Source organism: Epinephelus lanceolatus, chromosome 5 (genome assembly GCF_041903045.1).
Source record: "Epinephelus lanceolatus isolate andai-2023 chromosome 5, ASM4190304v1, whole genome shotgun sequence".
Lineage (NCBI taxonomy): Eukaryota > Metazoa > Chordata > Actinopteri > Perciformes > Serranidae > Epinephelus > Epinephelus lanceolatus.
The window spans coordinates 24,033,421-24,052,296 of NC_135738.1; the positions used below are offsets into that span (position 1 = coordinate 24,033,421).

At 41.1% G+C, this 18,876-nt stretch overlaps 1 protein-coding gene across 1 annotated transcript in view; it reads right to left on the bottom strand.

Moving 5' to 3' along the window:
• igf1ra (insulin-like growth factor 1a receptor) overlaps window positions 1–17,912 on the bottom strand; it is a 94,369-nt gene extending 76,457 nt beyond the window's left edge. Inside the window, exons 1-2 of the mRNA XM_033634173.2 lie at window positions 16,753–17,912; window positions 5,032–5,595 (exon numbers count right to left, since the gene is read on the bottom strand). Coding sequence (XP_033490064.1) covers window positions 5,032–5,595; window positions 16,753–16,858 — 670 coding nt within the window. The 5' untranslated portion in view covers window positions 16,859–17,912. The remainder of the gene's footprint in view (window positions 1–5,031; window positions 5,596–16,752) is intronic.
• Window positions 17,913–18,876: the final 964 nt, after the last annotated feature.

An 18,876-nucleotide genomic window follows, 5' to 3' on the forward strand; every position in this document is an offset into this window, starting at 1 on the left:
AAAAGACTGACAGATGATCATAAGAACTCGGCCCGCCTTGGCACACAACATCCTTGGACAAACACAAAATAAACCTCTATCAATATCATCACCGCCATCAGTTTAGCTCCTCCTGATTGCCAACAAATAGCCTCTGTACAGCCCTGCACTTGTAGTCTGCGCATACAGCCTGTGCTGTGTGTTTCCCCCTCTTTATCCCCTCACAACTGCAATGAGTAAGCCAGCAGGAATTTATACCTTATATACTTAAAGGGGCAGACTCATTCCACCCAACTTAACATACATGCCTTACTCCAAAGTATCAATAAATCCAGCTCTTAGCCAGCATAAACAGAGCATAATTTCTGCTCAGTTCGATCCCTCCGCAACTAATCTTGACAACAAGAAGTATGAGCTATGTGGTAGCTCCGGAAATCAATTTACAAAAGCCTCAGAGGGAAAAGGAGGATTTGCATTCTGTTTTCTCTCTGATTAATTTATACTTTCTTGTCAATAACCTTTTGATTAAATTAATTAGCACAGAGAGGCAGAAAAACAACAAACAGTGAACACAGAAGTAAAGAAAAATGTCTGTTAACCACTAGCTGGGTGTAACTCTGCTGTTTTAAAAGATAAACCTTGAGATGTTGTGCAGTTTTCTTACTGCTAGTACATCTCAAGTAAAACCAAAACCAAAATAAGAATTTGTTGTAGTACTGTCCGTGTAGAAAAGCCTGACACAGCTTATTCCTGAGTGATAAAGTGTCCAAAATGAGCCACACCACTGCACCAGGTTTCTTCATTATGACGAACACTGTTTGCTAAAACCTGCAGTGTCCAGCCTTAAAAGAAAAAGACTTGATTATTACTTCTTTATTTCACTATTTATTTGGGATCCACATTCAAAGATTCACATCTTCAGCAGGAAGGAACCAATAGACATGGGGCTAAGTGCCACAGAAAGTTGAGGGAAATCAGAAAGCACGGAAGGGCATATTGCTGGTTTCGGTTCTTTCGTTGGATTTGTTGACAATAACAAAAAAAAAACTGAGTATTGCCCTTATCCTTCTCAACTCTATCAAAAGATATGAAACTGTTGAACTTGCAAAAAAAAAAAAACAATAGAAAGAAAAAAAGCTTTCGTTTGTCCGTATGAACCTGCTTACCCCACATTCTCTAAGAGAAACTGTTTTCCCTGCTGTGAAGTGGCCTTAGGTCAGAGCACTCAGACCAGAGATATCAAGTGGGTCTCTGGCAAGGAGGGAGTAAACATATTATCAAATGCAAAAGTCTCTCAGGCCAGTGGAGAGCTCTCCCAACTGCCAGGCCTCCAAAATGTTTTCGCTCTGCTGCGTTTCTCCTGGGTTCAGTACAAGGACACACAGTGCACAGACTGTCTGTGGCATAACAGGACAGCAGGTCTCCTTATGTCAGATTTCACCTTACACCACACAGCTCAGACGCTAAAATGCAAACTGACACTGCACCACTTTTAGCCGAGTGCACCTCAGCTTTGCTTTCTCAAAAAGCAAAAGCAGCTTCAGTATGTGGACATTTTGATACATTAAACATTCACAAGCAGATGTGACTTCTGACATTTGTCTATCAATATCAAAATACAACACTGAGGACACGATGTTCCTTGAAATCAGACAGCGCACTGTAAGATAATATTCTATCATATAAAGGAGTTATGTGAGCTATGCGGGGACCGGCGAGTGTGAGTGTGTGCCTCCCTGTGGAACTATGAAGACTAACCTGCCCTGAGACTGGGCATGGGCACAGCAGCGTGCTTTCCTGCTCGTCTGCCTAATTTTAAAAGCCTCTTGTCTATCCGGCTTTGGCTCTGCTTCAGGGGCAGAAGGGAGGCCTGTCTGCAGCAAACACAGAGACCTGAGGAGGCTATTTGAAGCGGGCCAGACAGTTTTTAGTCACGGGATCCCCCAAAACTCAAAGCAAACAGCGTGCAGTGTCAAAGGATCCAGGGCCTGGCCAAACAAGCTGTTTGGCTGTGACCACTGCAGTGATGAGAGAATGTCTCCCGACAAGTAAACAGCGGAGAAATATCTGACAGCCAGAGCTGTTAACAGCCCCTGATAAGCCCTGCAGAAAAGAGTGAGGTGAAAATAGAGGAGGAAACACCACCAGAACAACTGACAAGGACAATCAGAGATGAGATCCAGGATGAGGCTAAGCAAAGTGGAGAACGCTGGCGAGGAAGAAATGGACAGACAGCGTGTACGAGGAGGGGAAAGCAGAAGCAGCAGCAGCAGCGGGGAAGGCAGGGAGGATTTACGAGAAAGCATGGGGGGTTGGAAAAGAAGGAGGAGGAGGAGGAGGAGGAGGGATAAAAAACAAGGGGAGTGACGGGCATTTTTCAACCCTTCGAGCACTGAGCTTTAGCAAGAGCTTGCCGTTGAGCTTGTATACTTGACATTTGTCTGACATTTCCCCTCAGTGCTCCTCCTCCTGCGTATGGCTCCTCAGTTGGGGCCTCTCCACGCATCGCTGCCCGCCACTAAAAAGCACCCAGAACCAATCTGCACATCCCAACACGGTCACTCCCACTCGCTTCTATCCGGCCACAAGTACAGCATTAACCTGGCTTGTTCTTCCCAGCGTTATATTTACATTCACCTCTCATCTAATACTCCCCAAACTGTTGTGTGGAACAGCATCTGGTAGGTGGACAAACATGTGGAAAGAGGAGTTTTGTTGTTGCCTTGTGAAGCACCAGAAGGCCCAGAGGCTAAAGTAGTGTGCAAGGCAGACAGCACTCCCTCCTCATGTAGTGTAATTAAAGAGGAGACCGGGCCGTATTGACTACAAAACCACTGAATGCCCTTGAAGGAACATCTGTACTGGAGAAAAACAAGACAATTATGCAGAGGGGTGGAGGGAGGAGAGAGGAATCTTAAGCAGGAAGGAGAGAGGTAGACGCATCAAGCCTTTAAAAAGACAGGGTGAGAAATGTTATCTGTGCGTGAAGCCGGGAATATCAACAGATCTGCTCGAGCTTCATTCTGTCCTATTATTGCTTCAGTAACTCCTCCTTTTTTTCCCACTGTGTAGCGCCCTGGAGCCTTTATCTGCAGCCTTGAGACCTCAGGGCCCTCTAGATGAATGCATTTACCCTGACCTCGGCCTGGGCCTCACAGGGAAGTGAACCACTTCAAACAATACTCCTGCTCTGCCTCTCGAGCCCGACATGTGAGAACAACAGAGGATTTCACCGCAAACGCTATACAGCAGCAGACATGACTTGAAAATGTAGCATTTTGTAAATAAACCAAATACAGGAAACGTTTCTTTTGTCTTTTAAACAAAACATTTTTTTAAAATTCACATAGACAACTGATCAGGGAATCAATAACAGCTTGAAGGGAGCTCTGGCAGGTCAGTGCATACGAGGATAAACAGAGGCACAACAATAAACACCATAGCTTTTCTATAGACACAGACGTGGTCACCAGGGAAAAGACGCAAGCTTGATTTCCACTATTTGTTCTGAGGGTCCCCGGGGGTGAAGGAGGGTGGTGTTTGAGACTCCCAACTGACCATGGGAGCTGTACACAGGTCTTCAATAGAAAAAGGGCTGGAGGAACATTTTCCCACCATTATATCACACAGATGAGAGGACAGGGAAAATGGCACGGAGCGGAAGTCTGACACAAGTTTTCTATAGCAGAACAAAAGTCAAGTTTTTCCCAAGGAAAAAATACAATAATATATCTTTGAATTAACCAAGTTATGGCACACTGTGGATATTTTGAGACACATACTGAAATTAAAGCACCATTAATGTATCTTAATTCTTTTTAACACGTTACGTGACATCAAGAGTTTTTGTATTTTAAGATATGTCCATAGTCTTCTCTGAATATTTGTGATTAGCATTTCAGCTGTCGTGATAGGCCATTGTGTTATTCTGACGTGCAGTCTGTGAAGGAATTTGAACCTCTAATAAAAGCAGTCTCTGCAAACCCTCTGCACCCTCTGTGAAATGCTAAAAAATAAAGCACAGTTTGGCCTAAGGAAACAACCAGGAGCCTGATATCTTTAAAAACGACGGCACGAAAAGCGACACAGGCACGAAACATGATATTACTAAAATAGTTGGATTTCACATCAGAACGAAGGGGAGCGTTTCATCAACAGCTCAGCTGAGTCTGTGTGTGTCAAACAGGCTGCAGGAGCATATCACAAAGGCTTGAACTGCCTTCTACAGTAGTTTTGAAGAGGCATGAGACGGCTGATCTGGTTGTCCCAATTTCTAATCAAAAAGCACAAGCTGTCTCTTACTCTGACATCTGAGAGAGAAAGAGCGGTGAATGTATGCAATGTCGCTACAAGCTGCTACACTCGTCTCGAGAACTGTGACTGAGACAAACTGAACACAAACACACAACTGAGTTTATTAAAACCTGCAGACTGAAATGGATTTAAATTTAACTATATACATAGATGATATGACCCTCCTCTGAACTGTTTTTAAAAATGCATGACCCTACCGCGCGGGCTGAAGTTAAACAAGGATGACCCTCCCACAAATTCTTCAATATACCCCTTTTCATAAATTGCAAAAAGTCCCTAAGGCAAATATTTAACTGACATGGTCCAGACAGGTAGACTAGCTCATTTCTTGGCAGAGCAACTTTAACCTCAACTGAGTATGCCTTTCTAATACCTGCTGCTCTATATTGCAGCCATCCTTCACTCCACAAATAGCCTGATCTAAAGACAAGGTCTCTGTAATGAACAGAGAGGAAATGTTTGCACTGGCCCGTGGACAATCCTGCAGCCTGACGGAAATGAAGGAAAAACACTGCATAGATTCATGGGATTTGTTCGCCGGTGAAAAAACGCACAATTTCGGAATGTTTACAAGACTGGAAACCACCTACGCGGATCAAAGTCACATCTGCATTTACTGTACTTGCGGCACAAAGTGGCACACATTCCCGTTATCGTTTCGCAAACATCACATTTAAAGCTAGTTTGTTTTTTCCGGACATTATCTGCTGGAATAAAGACTGAAATGAAGAACCATACCTTTCTGGCATTGGTTGGAGGTCCAGCAGCGATAGTCGTAGTTGTCATTGAACGACGTCCTCTGACAGAGAGGATTATCCTCCATGATGCCTGGGCAAACATTGTCACATTCCTTTGCCTTCTTATTCCCATTGATAACGTTGTTGAACTCAGCATCCATAATAAGCGACCAGTCCACCGAGTCCAGGTAGCAGAGCTCGGGGTTCTTTTCAATCCGCATGGCTCCCCGGGTGATGTTCCTCAGATTGTACAGGCCGATGTCCTTCAGGCTGGTCATCTCGTAGATCACCAGGGCGTAGTTGTAGAAGAGATTGCGCCCGCGGATGACACTGAGGTTGGGGAAGAGCATGCTGAGGCTGTCAAGGCCTGAGACGCGAAACAGCAGCAGGTAGTCGGTGATGACGGTCAGCTTTGGGAAGCTGAGGGAGCGGAAGACCTCCTGGTTGATGTTGTTGGTCTTGTCGTTGATAAGGAGGATCTGCAGGTAGCCCTCGACCACCGTGCAGTTCTCCAGACGCTTGAACTCGCTGATCTCATTTCGAATGTCAATGCTTGGGCCACAGACTGAAAGACACAGAGAGACAGCACATGAGGGTGCGCCCTTATTTTCCAAACCAAGAAACATGTCATCAAAACAAACGTACAATAGGGAGTATGACACATATTCCTTTGTATCAGAATGTAACAGAAGCATTTGGTTGGCAATACAGCAGTGCTATGTATAGATTAGCATGTAGATTACTTTTGCCAAAAGATTTTAATTATAATAATCTCCTTGAAGCATATAATCCTGTTAGTCAAGATGGTAAAGCTGGTACTTTGCTGGCAACATGTCACACATACAAATAACACAGAGCTCTGAAAAAGAATGTGTGCCGTGCCAGAAGGACATCATGTTTCTATCTGCATCGCTGAAAAGAAGTTCATGTTCTCACAGGGTGGCATTTTTAATCGAAACAAGGAGAGATGTTATCGTCGAGGTCGGACATTTTTATCATAGGGGTGACTTTTCATTTAGTTTCACAATAAGCCTCACAAGTTTACATACTGATACTTCTGTATTCATATCAGATGCAAACATTTTCCTGTAAAATCTTGTGTCTGTCACCTCAGATAACCCCGGCGTTTGAATAAGCCATTCCTCTGTGCTCGGAAAACAACACTTGAAACCGGTGCCTGGAGCGTTCTCCAACTCCACACACACACACACACGCACACACACACACACACACACACACACACACACACACACACACACACGCACACACACTAACAACAAAGACACCATTTATTATTGATGACAATCAACTCTCCCTCTAATCGTGCCTATCAATTACTACACCTGGGAATTAATGGCAGATGATATTCTCATAATGTTATTGTGTTCTAATGCAGCAGTTCCATTACCTTGTCTGTCTGATGCACCTTCACAGCCCTGCCAAATGAAATGAGCTCCAGCACCCCTTTATGACACCACCTGTCATTTTCTTATTGTGTTTTTGTGAAGTTATTGAGACTGTAGCTGATGTTACACAATTAATGACATAAAGTGGATATCATAAAGAGAAATAATAATAATTTAATTGCAATTAAAATGTCAATGTTTAGGTTGTTTGATTAAGTTTGCATCTGTACCACTTGGAGTGGTAAAACTTTGAAGTTTTAACTATTTATCTATTACTTTTAGCTAACTTTATTAACCCTTAATCCACTGGTTTTTTTTTTAGCTATTTCAACAATTTACTCTTTTACTTTTAGCTAACTATTACTTATTGATGTAATCATGACATCATCATGTAGGCAAATGGGCAGTGCAATAGTAAACATCCCTGAGAATTATTAGGATTCATCCATTGTGCGGGGAATGGCACCTGGAAAACCAGTTTTAAACAAACTCACTATAACTTTGCTGATCCAGGGGTAATTTTCAAATATAAATTTGTGTTTGCACAAAACCTAGCTGAGCTAAAACCTACATGGCTGTCTGCATGTATCTGTTCTTATTTAAGGCTGGGCGATATGCCCTGAAAATTCTATCTCCATATTTACATAACAATATTTCTGACCAAATACCCTCTCTGATGCAAAAAAAAGTTGTATGGATGACTATTGTTTTATTTATTTTATTAACATAAAAATATTAACACAATGAGATTTTAGATTAATAATCATTAACAATGTGAATATAACATCTAAGTGGGTTAAGGCAAGTGTTAAAACAAATAAAAGATCTGATAAGTTGATAAATTTGCATCACTTTACTATATTTCAGCCTTTAAACAGAGAAAAAACACCATTTATGCCATATCATAATACGATATCCAAAATATAAGATGATACATAGTCTTGAATCTCAGTAACAATATAATATCTTTATATTGCCCAACAGTATTCTAGTTAGCATAGTTTTCACATCATTCATGCCAGTTCTGGTCTGTAAGGACCACCAAAGCATGGGTGCGTCCATTGGCTCATTTGTAACTGCATAGATTTGCTAGCCCAGCTTGATTAATTAACTTGTATATATGTACTATTGTATACATAAAACTTGTATGCCTGCTTTTCATCATTAAAACATACGAATATAATAAGACTGTGTTGCTATAGTGTAGATTTGTTTAATGCCATTTTTTAGCCGTGTTACAACCATAACTCACACTGTCATAATTAATACTCACATGCACTTAATTTGTAATATCAGACAGCGTCCCATTTCCTATTTTTTTAATTCCTTTATGATGCATTTTCTCTATCAAAAAACGTATGATAGCAGACACATGAAGGTCGTGTGCCTGAGAATATCACACATGTAGGTAAAAGTATCTCTGAGTAAAAGAGTGGAAAGTGAAAAATGTTACAATTTCGGCAACTCTCCCCAACTTTTAGCGCACTATTTCAACCATTTATCCATTATGTTTAGCTAACTAGGCTTTTAACAATTTATCCGGTAGGCCTATTTTCAATCAATCAATCAATCAATCAATCAATCAATCAATCACTTTATTTGTCCCCAGTGGGGCAATTAGTTTCGCAGCAGTGGGAGCAACACAAAGTACAAAAATACACATATACACAGATACACACAGCATAATAAACACATTGTGGACAAGCCTAATAAATACTCACTCATACTCATGTTAAAAACAAAAAGAAAAAGCTAACTTTTTAAGCTAACTATATACTTTTAACTCTTTTAACTATTTAACCATTAACTTTACTTTTAGCTAAGTCTTTGAACCATTTATATCCACTACTTTGAACTACTTAAAACACTGAATTTCCCCAATGGGATTAATAAAATATATAAATCATAAATACAAAAATTTTAAAAATTAAAACATTTATCCACCAAACATTTGGCTTTCCACTAACTATAAGAAAAATAATAATAAAAATAATTTATCCATTAAGTTTAGCTTTTTCACTGTCAATTACCTTTAGTATTAGCTAACTATTTTAACCATTTATCCATTAATTGTAGATAACTTTTTAGACTTCTTGTGTGAGAGCAGTTGTAACAGAGAGGCTAGTGTTCAGTTCACTCAACATGTTATTTCAAGTTCCTTAGTCATTTCTTCACTAAATTCTGAGTAACTTCTCAATCCTCCCACACATCTCCGAGGAGTAGCGCTACCTGGGATACAGTGGGCCTATCCCTGTCTGGGAAACGCTGCTCTGATGCCACAGCCACATACTGTAGCTGAACAGTCCTGTAAAATCCAACAGATCAAAACCTGCCTTGCAATGCATTGTGTTAATAATTAATGAAACAATAAATGATTTACAATAATTATAGAACTGGCGCATACTGCAGCTAACAGGTTGCATATTATTTTGAAGTGTCTAAAAGAAGGTTCAACAGTCAGCACAGGATATGCCTTGACATATGAGCTCCTTGGTTAAACCTGTTATGTTCTTACAGAGGCTTAGGACACTGCCACGGTGAGCGACGTAGTCACAGCGCCTGTCCGAAGAGACAAACAGGCATGTTTTCAATAGGAGACTCTGATCCTTGTCAAAACACTGGGGATAAAGCAAAGAGCTAAACTGTTCCCGTCCTAAAATAAACACTGTGCCACCACATAGCCTTTCCAAAATGGTTAACTGGTTGTAGAGATCATTCAGAAATGACATACGTAGCCTCTTCTTGGCGTATATTCAACCATGTGTGTGTCTGTGCTCTCAAAATGTCCCTGTGAGTAAATTAACTTCAGTCAGACAAAAAAAAAAAAGGCCACGCTTGATGTTCTTTGTTCAAACTGTGCTGCCAAAAATAGAAGCCGCATTGTTTGTGGGGTGGAATGGGCTATATTTGCTCCTGTCAGGGTGTTTCACGTCTCCGAATTTAGAACGGAAACGATTACTCCGCAAGAAAATAGTATTTGCTTTCTCCAATCAACACCAATGCCCCTGGGCTCCACTCGTGAGCCATCGAGCTGCATGTCTTCTTTGTTTCATTGAGAATTTTCTTCCAGCTTCTCCAGCAGCCGGAGCGAGAGGGAGGAGGGGTGGAGCCACTCAAATACAAAGACTAATTTGTTTGTTAGTAAAGAGAAACTCTAGGCCCCATTTCCTGATGAGGGCATTAATAAAATCAGGGGGCGTCTGGCCAGAGGATGGGAGGAGGGGGGCGAAGAGATACTGTGACGGGAGACGTCGCAGTATAATGTTTCTCTATCTGAAGCCATCCTGCCGGTGTAAAAACACCACAAACGGAAACTGCTAGATGCATTAAATATGTTTCAGGGTGTCAGATATTCCTGTGTATTTTATTATTAGCTCAAATTGATTTGCACTAAAAAATGCTAATTAGAATGAGAGGAGAATAGAAAGAGAGGAATGCAAAGTGAGAGAAAAACCTCCTCTTTGTGATTCCCTTGTTCTTCTCATTAGGCATGTTAAGTATCAGGAATTCCAATCATTTCCTTGCAAAGGGATTGAGTAGGATGTTGCCTCAAACTAAGCCTCCAGGCTTCTCTGATTGTTGCCAGTCAAGCCATTTGTTGTGAAGAAAACAATGCTTAAATAAAATTTGAATACCAAACCCTTTATTCATTGTTACATAAACAGGGGGAAAAAGTGCTGACATGTTATAATGACCTAGAGGTGATGTGGATATTTTAGCCCCAGTGTCCACAGAGAGGAATATGCCTGAATGCATGTGTCTGTCTCTCCCTCCTGTCTCTCTTTGCTCTTCACACTGCTGAGTAAACACACATATCTCCACGGCGTAATCGGATCCATCGGCTCATGTTTATGATTGATAAACCTTGCCCTGGCCCTCCGCGGAAATGTCATCACAGAAAAAACACACACACACGCACACCTGCGCGTGCACGATACACACACACACACACTCAAACGCGACCCTTGGTAAGTTAGTCAAATTAAACCAAGGCTAATGGTCGCTGTTTATCTTGACTTCACATAAACTGTGATTCAGTAAATAAACTTTGTCTTAGTTTTGGCTGACGCAAACACGACTTTGAAAACACATATTGCACTGATTATTAGAAGGCCACAGATTGAGCATTGTGGGAAAAGCACATTGTTGTGTCCTTTTCCAGACATCCAGGAAGGTTATGAGGGAGATTCCTCTGCAGAGTCGAAGAGGTGCTATGTCAATCTACACTAAGCAGGGCTGCAATTATGATGTGGAATATAGAAAAACAAATGGTCACGCTGAAGCCTGCAAATGTTTAGTATTTCCACCAAAGAAATGAGTAAAACCACTACTATTTCTAACAGTTTTAGCACCGAATTTGAGCAAGTTATTGTTGTATTGTGTAGCAGAGGGAGCTCCACCCAGTTCTATGTATGTATATATTAAAATATGCTGTTTTTTTAAAATAGAAAAATTCAAATTTCAAACATATCTAACAAATATAAAAGGGCATCATAAAGAATGTGGGGACCGAGACATGTGCTTGTTTTTCTTGAGAGGCCACTATGTTTGAATAGTTGTTGTTTTATTGTGGATTTTTGTGTTATATGATTGTGTGTTTTGATTGGCTGCTAACATGGCCAGTTCTCCCTTGTTAAAGAGATTTGGAATCTCAATGAGATTTCCTGGTTAAATAAAGGTTGAATAAATAAAATACATTTAAAAAAACAGGCTTGAAAATGCAACACTGTCTGCAGATCCCGGCACACCTGACTGAAAAATTTCAGGTTCAGAAAGTATTTTAAATACATGTATCTTGCAAGTATGTGTCTTGTACAAAAGAGACTGTTAAAAAAAATCCACATCTATAGCTATATTTAAAAAATAAAAGTCCATTTAAACACATATCTAGCAAATATCCCTTTATCAGTTCTGGAAATGCCCCACCGTCTATAAATTGTTTGACTCCACTTGACTGAAATTTCTGGTTCACCTTGCAAGTATGCATCTGTGTTAAAAGTGTTAAAATGTCATATTTATATGCTTTATTTAAAATAAAATCAATTTAAAACATATATCACAAATATCCGTTTTTGGAAATGCCTCACTGTCTGCAAATTGCGTGACTCCACTTGAATGAAAACTGACTCAAAACTGAACATTTCTAGCTCAAGAAGTATTTTAAATATACTGTATGTATCTAGCAAGTATGCACTTTGTATAAAGAAAGTGTGACAAAAGTCATATCTTGGGTTTAGCATCCTACCCTGAACAATATATCACAATCAAAGTCAGTGCTAAATATTGAGAAAATAAGTATATGCACAATAAAAGTGTCAAAACATATAGATTGATTTCATTTTTATTAAACTTGATTTGATTTTTAATTAAACAATTACTTCTAGTTCACAGGCAATCACAAAGCATCTGCTTTTCCTTATTAGAGGAGCATATAGAGATGCATACATGGCATACACAGATGTTCCACAGCGAAGAATCAACTCCGCTGGACCATAATCGACAGCAACGTTTTCCCACTAAAATCCACTTTTAGCTCATGCAGTGAGGGAGCTGGTCACTGTGCGGTCATATCCCCTCACACCTGCCACATCAACTGGCCCTAATCCCCAGCATACTGGAAGTCATCTGACCAGCGGTCTGGTGGGCCACTTCCCCTCAGTGGACCTTACTTCAAACACTGTGGCTCAGATTTCCCCAAAACCCCAAACAGTAACACTACACTCTCCATCATAACAACTCTCACACAAAAAGACTCCCCCTCTCCCAAAGTGAGGGGCGAGGGCAGGAGACAACGCACTCTGTGTTTACACACTCACTATGACCTGATCGCGATCAACAACCAAATTTAATTTAACGTTCGATTATAGTAAAATTGCAGTGATTTTATTAAGAGTTAATGTCTGTGAGGATGTGCAGAAGCTGACAGAAAATGTACAAAATAAGGGACTTTATTAGAATTTAAAGGTCCAGTGTGTAGGATTTAGGGAGGAATTGGTGTTAGTGGAAATGGATATATAATTTTCTTTAGTGCATTATCACCTGAAAAAAATAATTGTTGTTGTTATCGTTGCCTTAGAATGAGCTGTTTATATCTACACAGGGAGTGGGTACACATCTACAGAGTTTGCCATGTTTCTACAGTAGCCCAGAACGAACAAACCAAATGCTGCCTCTAGATAGGGCAATCAGTGTTTTTGCGTCAACCACCATATTTTGCAGCCCCTTCACAATAAACAGCAATGGAAAAACACTGATTTTACAAAGTAAAAAGGGTTCATTCAGTGTTTTAGCTGTTTAAATCACTGGCTACATTTGTTCTGGAGAGGAAGCGAACTTTATAGATTATTTGGCTCCCGGTAATAACTGAACAATGGACACTGAAGGAATTCCGGTAGAAGTTTCAGACAGTTGCGATCTGCAATCCTCACGTTAGATGCCACTAAACCCCCCCCTAAACCTTAACTTTTAATTGAAATGGTGATGAATTTATTGCTTTCATTAATATGTTGTAGCAAACATTCCTTTTCTGGAGTTACACCAAAAATATTTTTCCCTTTTTGTGAAAGAAACACAAGTGTCTATCAGGTTCAGTCCAAGGCCGCTCTGGTGCATGAATGAAATTAATAAAAGAAAACAAAGTGAAGTGAAAAATCAAGCATAATTTAAGGTGTTCTACAACACCGTTTGTGATCTTCACATTCGATTGAATGTGAGCGTATAGACCTAACGGCATGCTGCAGTTCTCTGCTTTATTTCATGCACCTGCGCTCTCACATCACACACATACATGTTGCACCTCAGTGTTTACAGCCATCTTTATTCTTCATTATGACAATCACAAATAACCAAGCGATGGCCGAACAATTAACACGAATGAAAAGGTTTCTCGCTAAGGTTCTGAAAACACCTCTGAGAATAATCTCCCGCTGATGAATTCTCCACTCGGGACAGATCCACATTCAGTCCTTGATGAACAGCTTTCAACTGATACAGCAAGCCCCATCCATTAGAAGAGCTAACATTTGCAATCATCTCACAAATTGTACAATACTCCACGGGCCATTAAACCGGCAGCCCATGATGATGTATGTGCAGTTGGCCAGAGACTGCGTTTGAGCAAATCCAATGACGGGCCACTTGAAATAAAGTGTTTAATTAAGCATTGTAAACCTCAGCTGGCAGCCTGGAGGAGCTGCAGGACAGCATTTGACTGCACTCTCACAAACTAGCCCAGTGACACACTTTCACATCCTTACACAGGGGCACGCCACTGACTCAGGCTGTCACGCTGAGTCCTGCTGCAGTACACTCACACACACACAGAGCTGCACAATACACTCGCAAGCATGCGCACAAACACACTCGTACGCACACCATAGGGCTACGAACACTCACTACACTTTCTCGCCGGGGGTGAGACAAGGCATTCCTGCATCCAGTCTGGGGGAAGGGAGTGCCTGGTGGAGGGGTGGGGGGAGTGTGTGTAACCGTGTAGCCCCGGTCACAAGATGGAGTGGGGCACCTTGGAGTAGAGTGACAGCAGTCATATATAAGCCTCTTGCCCCGTCACGACAAGGAGAGCTGTACTGCAACATGCCATACCCCAAAGGGAGAGGTAGGAGGGGTGCCTGTCAGACACAATGCTTGCTGACGTTTGATTATTTATGCTGCCATTCAAGTTTTCCGGAGCAACATGTCCCTTCATAAATAACTGAACAAGAACACTGGTGTGCCCTCATGGTGCGGGACAGAGGGTGCCTGTACTCACACAACCAATGTGCCAATGTTGTTGGTGACATGTCTATTTATAACCCTAATAGTAGTGGTGCCAAGTGATGAAGTAAAGCGCAACGGTCTATACAGGAGACTGCTTCGTGTGAACAGTAAAAGCCAATAAAACTGTTCACAAACTCTCCACTCTTCCAATCAACAAAACCAAGTCTGTTTCTCTTGCAAGTGTATTTTTGCACATTCTATTTCCAAACACCAAGCGTCTATCTCCCTCATGCGTGCTCACCCTCTTTTGGAGACTTGTTTGCTGCATACTTGGAAGCCATGGCATGGAAAGTTTACTGTGGTGAGAGTTAAAAGGGATCTTAATTACATTTTATTGGTGTGGACAGATTATCAAAATGAACAGAGAGAGAGAGAGAGAGAGAGAGAAAAAGTTTTCAACCCCTAATGGAGCTCTTGGATATCGGTGATTTTCCACTAAGTGATGATAGAGGCTGGAAATTTTGACCCTCTGCAGCCCAGTGAAGTAAACATCATCCCTAAGACCCCATCCTTGTCTTGATATTCAATATTTTCTTTATCTCTGAGCGCTTTGTTCTGGAAGGCCTGATGTATTATACACCACGAGCGCCAAGATCTGAGAGCAACCACTTGTCTCCCAGCCCCCTGCTGCGTTCATGGGTGTCTCGCTGGCTCAGGAGGGTGCACAGAAACACACCCCCACATGGCTGTGCTTGGACCACTGGTCAATAGGAACAGAAAAAAGTTTTTTCTTCTATTTGAATGCTAATAGAGGTCAGCCTACACATCTCCTTCCCATGTCAAATCGTCTCCATCATCCCACATATCCTCTCAGGAAACAGACAAAGTAATGCAGAGGTGATGTAATACTCAAACACACACAAATCATGTTATGCCAACCAGACAATATATGTGCTCATGGTGGGGAGATGCACCTGGAGAGGACTTTTAGTTTGCTGTTGACCAAGGAAAGGATAAACGTCTGTCTCAATGTGTCATGCTTCAAAAGGATCATGACTCTAAAACTAACTTCTTTTAAGTTACCACACACACATCCCCGTTTCCGCTATAAAGATGACTTAATGATAAATATTAACTTCATGGACAAAACACCTGAACTGCCATAATCATCTCTATAATCCAGTCACTTTATTCTTAAAGATTTTTCCAGACAGATCACGCATTATCTTGACCCAACATAAGACCCCACTGAAAAGCCTATCAGTGTAACATCACCGTGCAGTTACAGAGAACCATTCAAAAGGCTGTATATATATACACTGAGCACTGAAAAGAGAAGCAGCCCTCACTGACCCTCATTAAATCCCAGTTGTTCTATTATAACATTGGCAAAAAAGGCAGCCTTGACTCCAGCTGCTATATACAGAGCATTAGATTGGTTTGCTTTAAGATTAGATAAGAAAATGCAAAATATGCTCGCTGAAGCATTTCTGAACGCATTATAAATGTTAAAAAACAAACTAAAACAGTGGAATAACAGCCTGAAATAGACGCTCGAGACATTTTGCATGACTTACAAGTGAGTTAAAGATGTAAAAGGTGCCTAAAATTCATGAGGAATGATTATTAAAAGTCTGATTGGTGACTAAAAACATGAAGCACTCAAAATGAAAGCCCAAGTTCACATAGTCATCAGTGATTTTAATGGGTTTGTACTAATTTTAAGCATTGTTCCAAGACTAAAATTAAAGTTCTACATGTTTAATAACCATCTATCATCTCTGTTGTTCCCTCAGTGTGAAGGCATGTGGGTAAAGAGTGGATTAGAAACAGCCTGAACTCAGGTGCTCTTGTATGTAAAGGCTTGAATTAATTAACACCACATAGGCCCATAGCATATACAGAGCAGCTATTTAGTTCACTTAGAATAGGGTATGGAGATAAAACATGATTACCTCCGACTGTTTTTATCATCATGATGACTCTTTATGAAGACAGTCGGCTTAATTATGATATTTTGTTTGTGTCAGTTGAGCTGGAAGCAAAGGTTGGTGTCTGATTTAGGTTTTTCATGCGCAGCAACGCCACACCACGAAATGCAAAATGGCCACATGGTCGTAGTAACCTTCAGCTCTGGTCCCTGGATTCATCCTCTGCTCTCTGGATGTCTAACGTGAAGATTACGCCGACGTGTGCCTGGTTGCTGTGCCTGTTTCTACATAAACCAAACCGCTTCATCACATGAGGTGATATTGCGCACAATAACGCACATTTTGTGCCTTAACGTGTTCACCTACTGACGGGCAGCTATACCACATGGTCCTCTGCTAATATGTAAGTAAAAGGCGAACGTCGGTGAGCTATATGCTCACTGTGGAGGGACTAGATCCTGCGATAAGAGTATAGTCCCTTTATTTCCTTTTTATTAAACACATTTCATACATTTTCACACATTACGCATGGCATCAGTCAGCAAAAGACTGATTAATAAGAGGTTAAACTGGGATACAAAAGGTAGGCTACATTGCGCATCAAGGCCAACCCACTTTCACCTAATAAACTTTAATAAAATATTCAAATAAAATAATAAAAATACTTACTCTCTGCATGTGTGGACCAGATGCAGATAGTGGAGACATACAGCATCAGACCCCAATACAAGGTCGGGCTACCCATCCGTGTGTCAGATCTCATGTTCCTTAGCATTATTCACCTCTTCAAAAAATAAAATAAAATTCAAAGTAAAAAATAAAAGGTTGTGCACACCGGCTCCGAAAAAAATAAGATGAAAAAAGAGGAAAAATAAATGTGTCTGTAGCCTTAAAAAGGCTACTCTATGTAGCCTGCAAATGCGTGGCTCCCAGGGTTTGCTCTAAAAAATATAAATAACTGTGCACAAACCCTTATAACAGGGAATTCCTTTGAAGAAGAAAAAAATACTAAAACAGTCTGCTATTTTTGCCAATCACAAGATACTTTGACGTCGGCTGGTATGGCACACAAGCCAGTGATTTTACTGGATAAATGATGGTAATCCCCATCTTCAGTCTCCATCTCTTGAAAACAGCAGTGCGCGTACAGTGCGATCAGGCCTGGTAGTAGGAGAATTAAAAAAATAAAAGATACCAGACTAAATGTTAGTGGAAGAAGCCTTTGCCACCATGATAAATTAACGCCAGTGTCGCTCGCAAGAATCCCCCTGTGTGAATGACTGTGTATGAGGAGGAGGAGTGGGGCCAGAAAACACGTCCAGATTCACAGGGGTGGTGGCTGCGAGGTTGAAAAATGAATGAAAAACCTTTTTTGATTATGCCATTCAACCAGCACAGGCTCTCGATCCCCACCAAGCAGTCCTGGCCCGCGGTGACAAGTCGCTTTTTAAACCAATTTTCCAGCTCCTCGGGTCGGACTTATCTCTGCCGTCAGTCGGATTTGCAGCTGAAAGAAAATACCAGACTTGTGCCACGCAAGAGGAGAATGGGGCTCTCCAGCTCTCCAGCTAGACGACCTCGGCCGGGGAGGGAGGGAGAATGTGTCCACAAGGACCTGCCCTTTACGCGTGTTTAGTGTTTTTTGCCTTTTAATCCTCATAAAAGACAGGAAACAAAAACTACCGTTGCGTGTATTTCCGGAGGCTGTGGAATTCTACGGTTCGCCCTCGGTCAACGCAGGCTGTGGGTCTCCGCTCCGCCGTGGAATCTCTGCTGTAAACAAGAGTCGGCTTCTCTCACACAGAAACACATAGTGCCTCGGATAAAGGTGGCCGGGAGCAGGACTGAAAAGCCGGAGTGGATCCGGGACCAGGGATTCCCACTTACACCCCAGGTAGGGTTTCTGAGAAGGAAACGCACATCCGAAATGGGTGTCTCCAAACAGTGCTGGAATAACCAGCCTGTTCCAATCTTTAAATCAGCTGTGACACCACAGTGTAGAAATATTATGTTTGGCCACAACTGAAAGCCATGCATTCAAATTTTACTGAAGTAAAAGTACTAAGATATTTGCATCAACATTTGGAGGAAGAACAAAGTAAATACACTGTAAAATGAAAAAAAATGGATATGATTTCAGCATGTGCAGGGTGATGATGATGCATAAACTACCACACTGTTAGGAGACATAAACTGGTAAAGAAACCAATTCTGTCATAGCACAAAAATGAAAATCTTGTCAACTATTGGAGCAAGATGCCTACTACCTAGGGAAAGAGGTCCCTCAAGCTCAAAACAAGCTATCTAACTACATAAATCAAATCAAATTAACAACCCTGACTCATTAATGGATCATCTAGAAGTCTTCTAGCCTTTCCTTTTAGTCAGCTGCAACACCACAGTGTAGAAATACTCTGTCAGCTACATATGAACGCCATGCATTCAAATTTTACTGCAGTAAAAGTACTAAAATATTTGTATCAAAATTTGGGGGAAGATGCCCCTCTTAAGAGCCAAGAAAATTAACCGTAATGTTAAATTAAAAAAAAAAAATGGATATGATTTCAGCATGTGTAGGATGATGATGCATAAACTACCACAACGTTAGGAGACATAAACTGGTAGAGTAATCAAGTCCGTTGTTAGCACAAAAATGAAAATCCTGTCAACTATTGGGGCAAGATACCTACTACCCAGGGAAAGAAGCCCCTGAGCTCAAAACAAGCTGTCTAACTAAATAAATCAAACCAAAATCCCAACAGTGACTGGATTGTCTAGAAGCCTTCTAGCCTT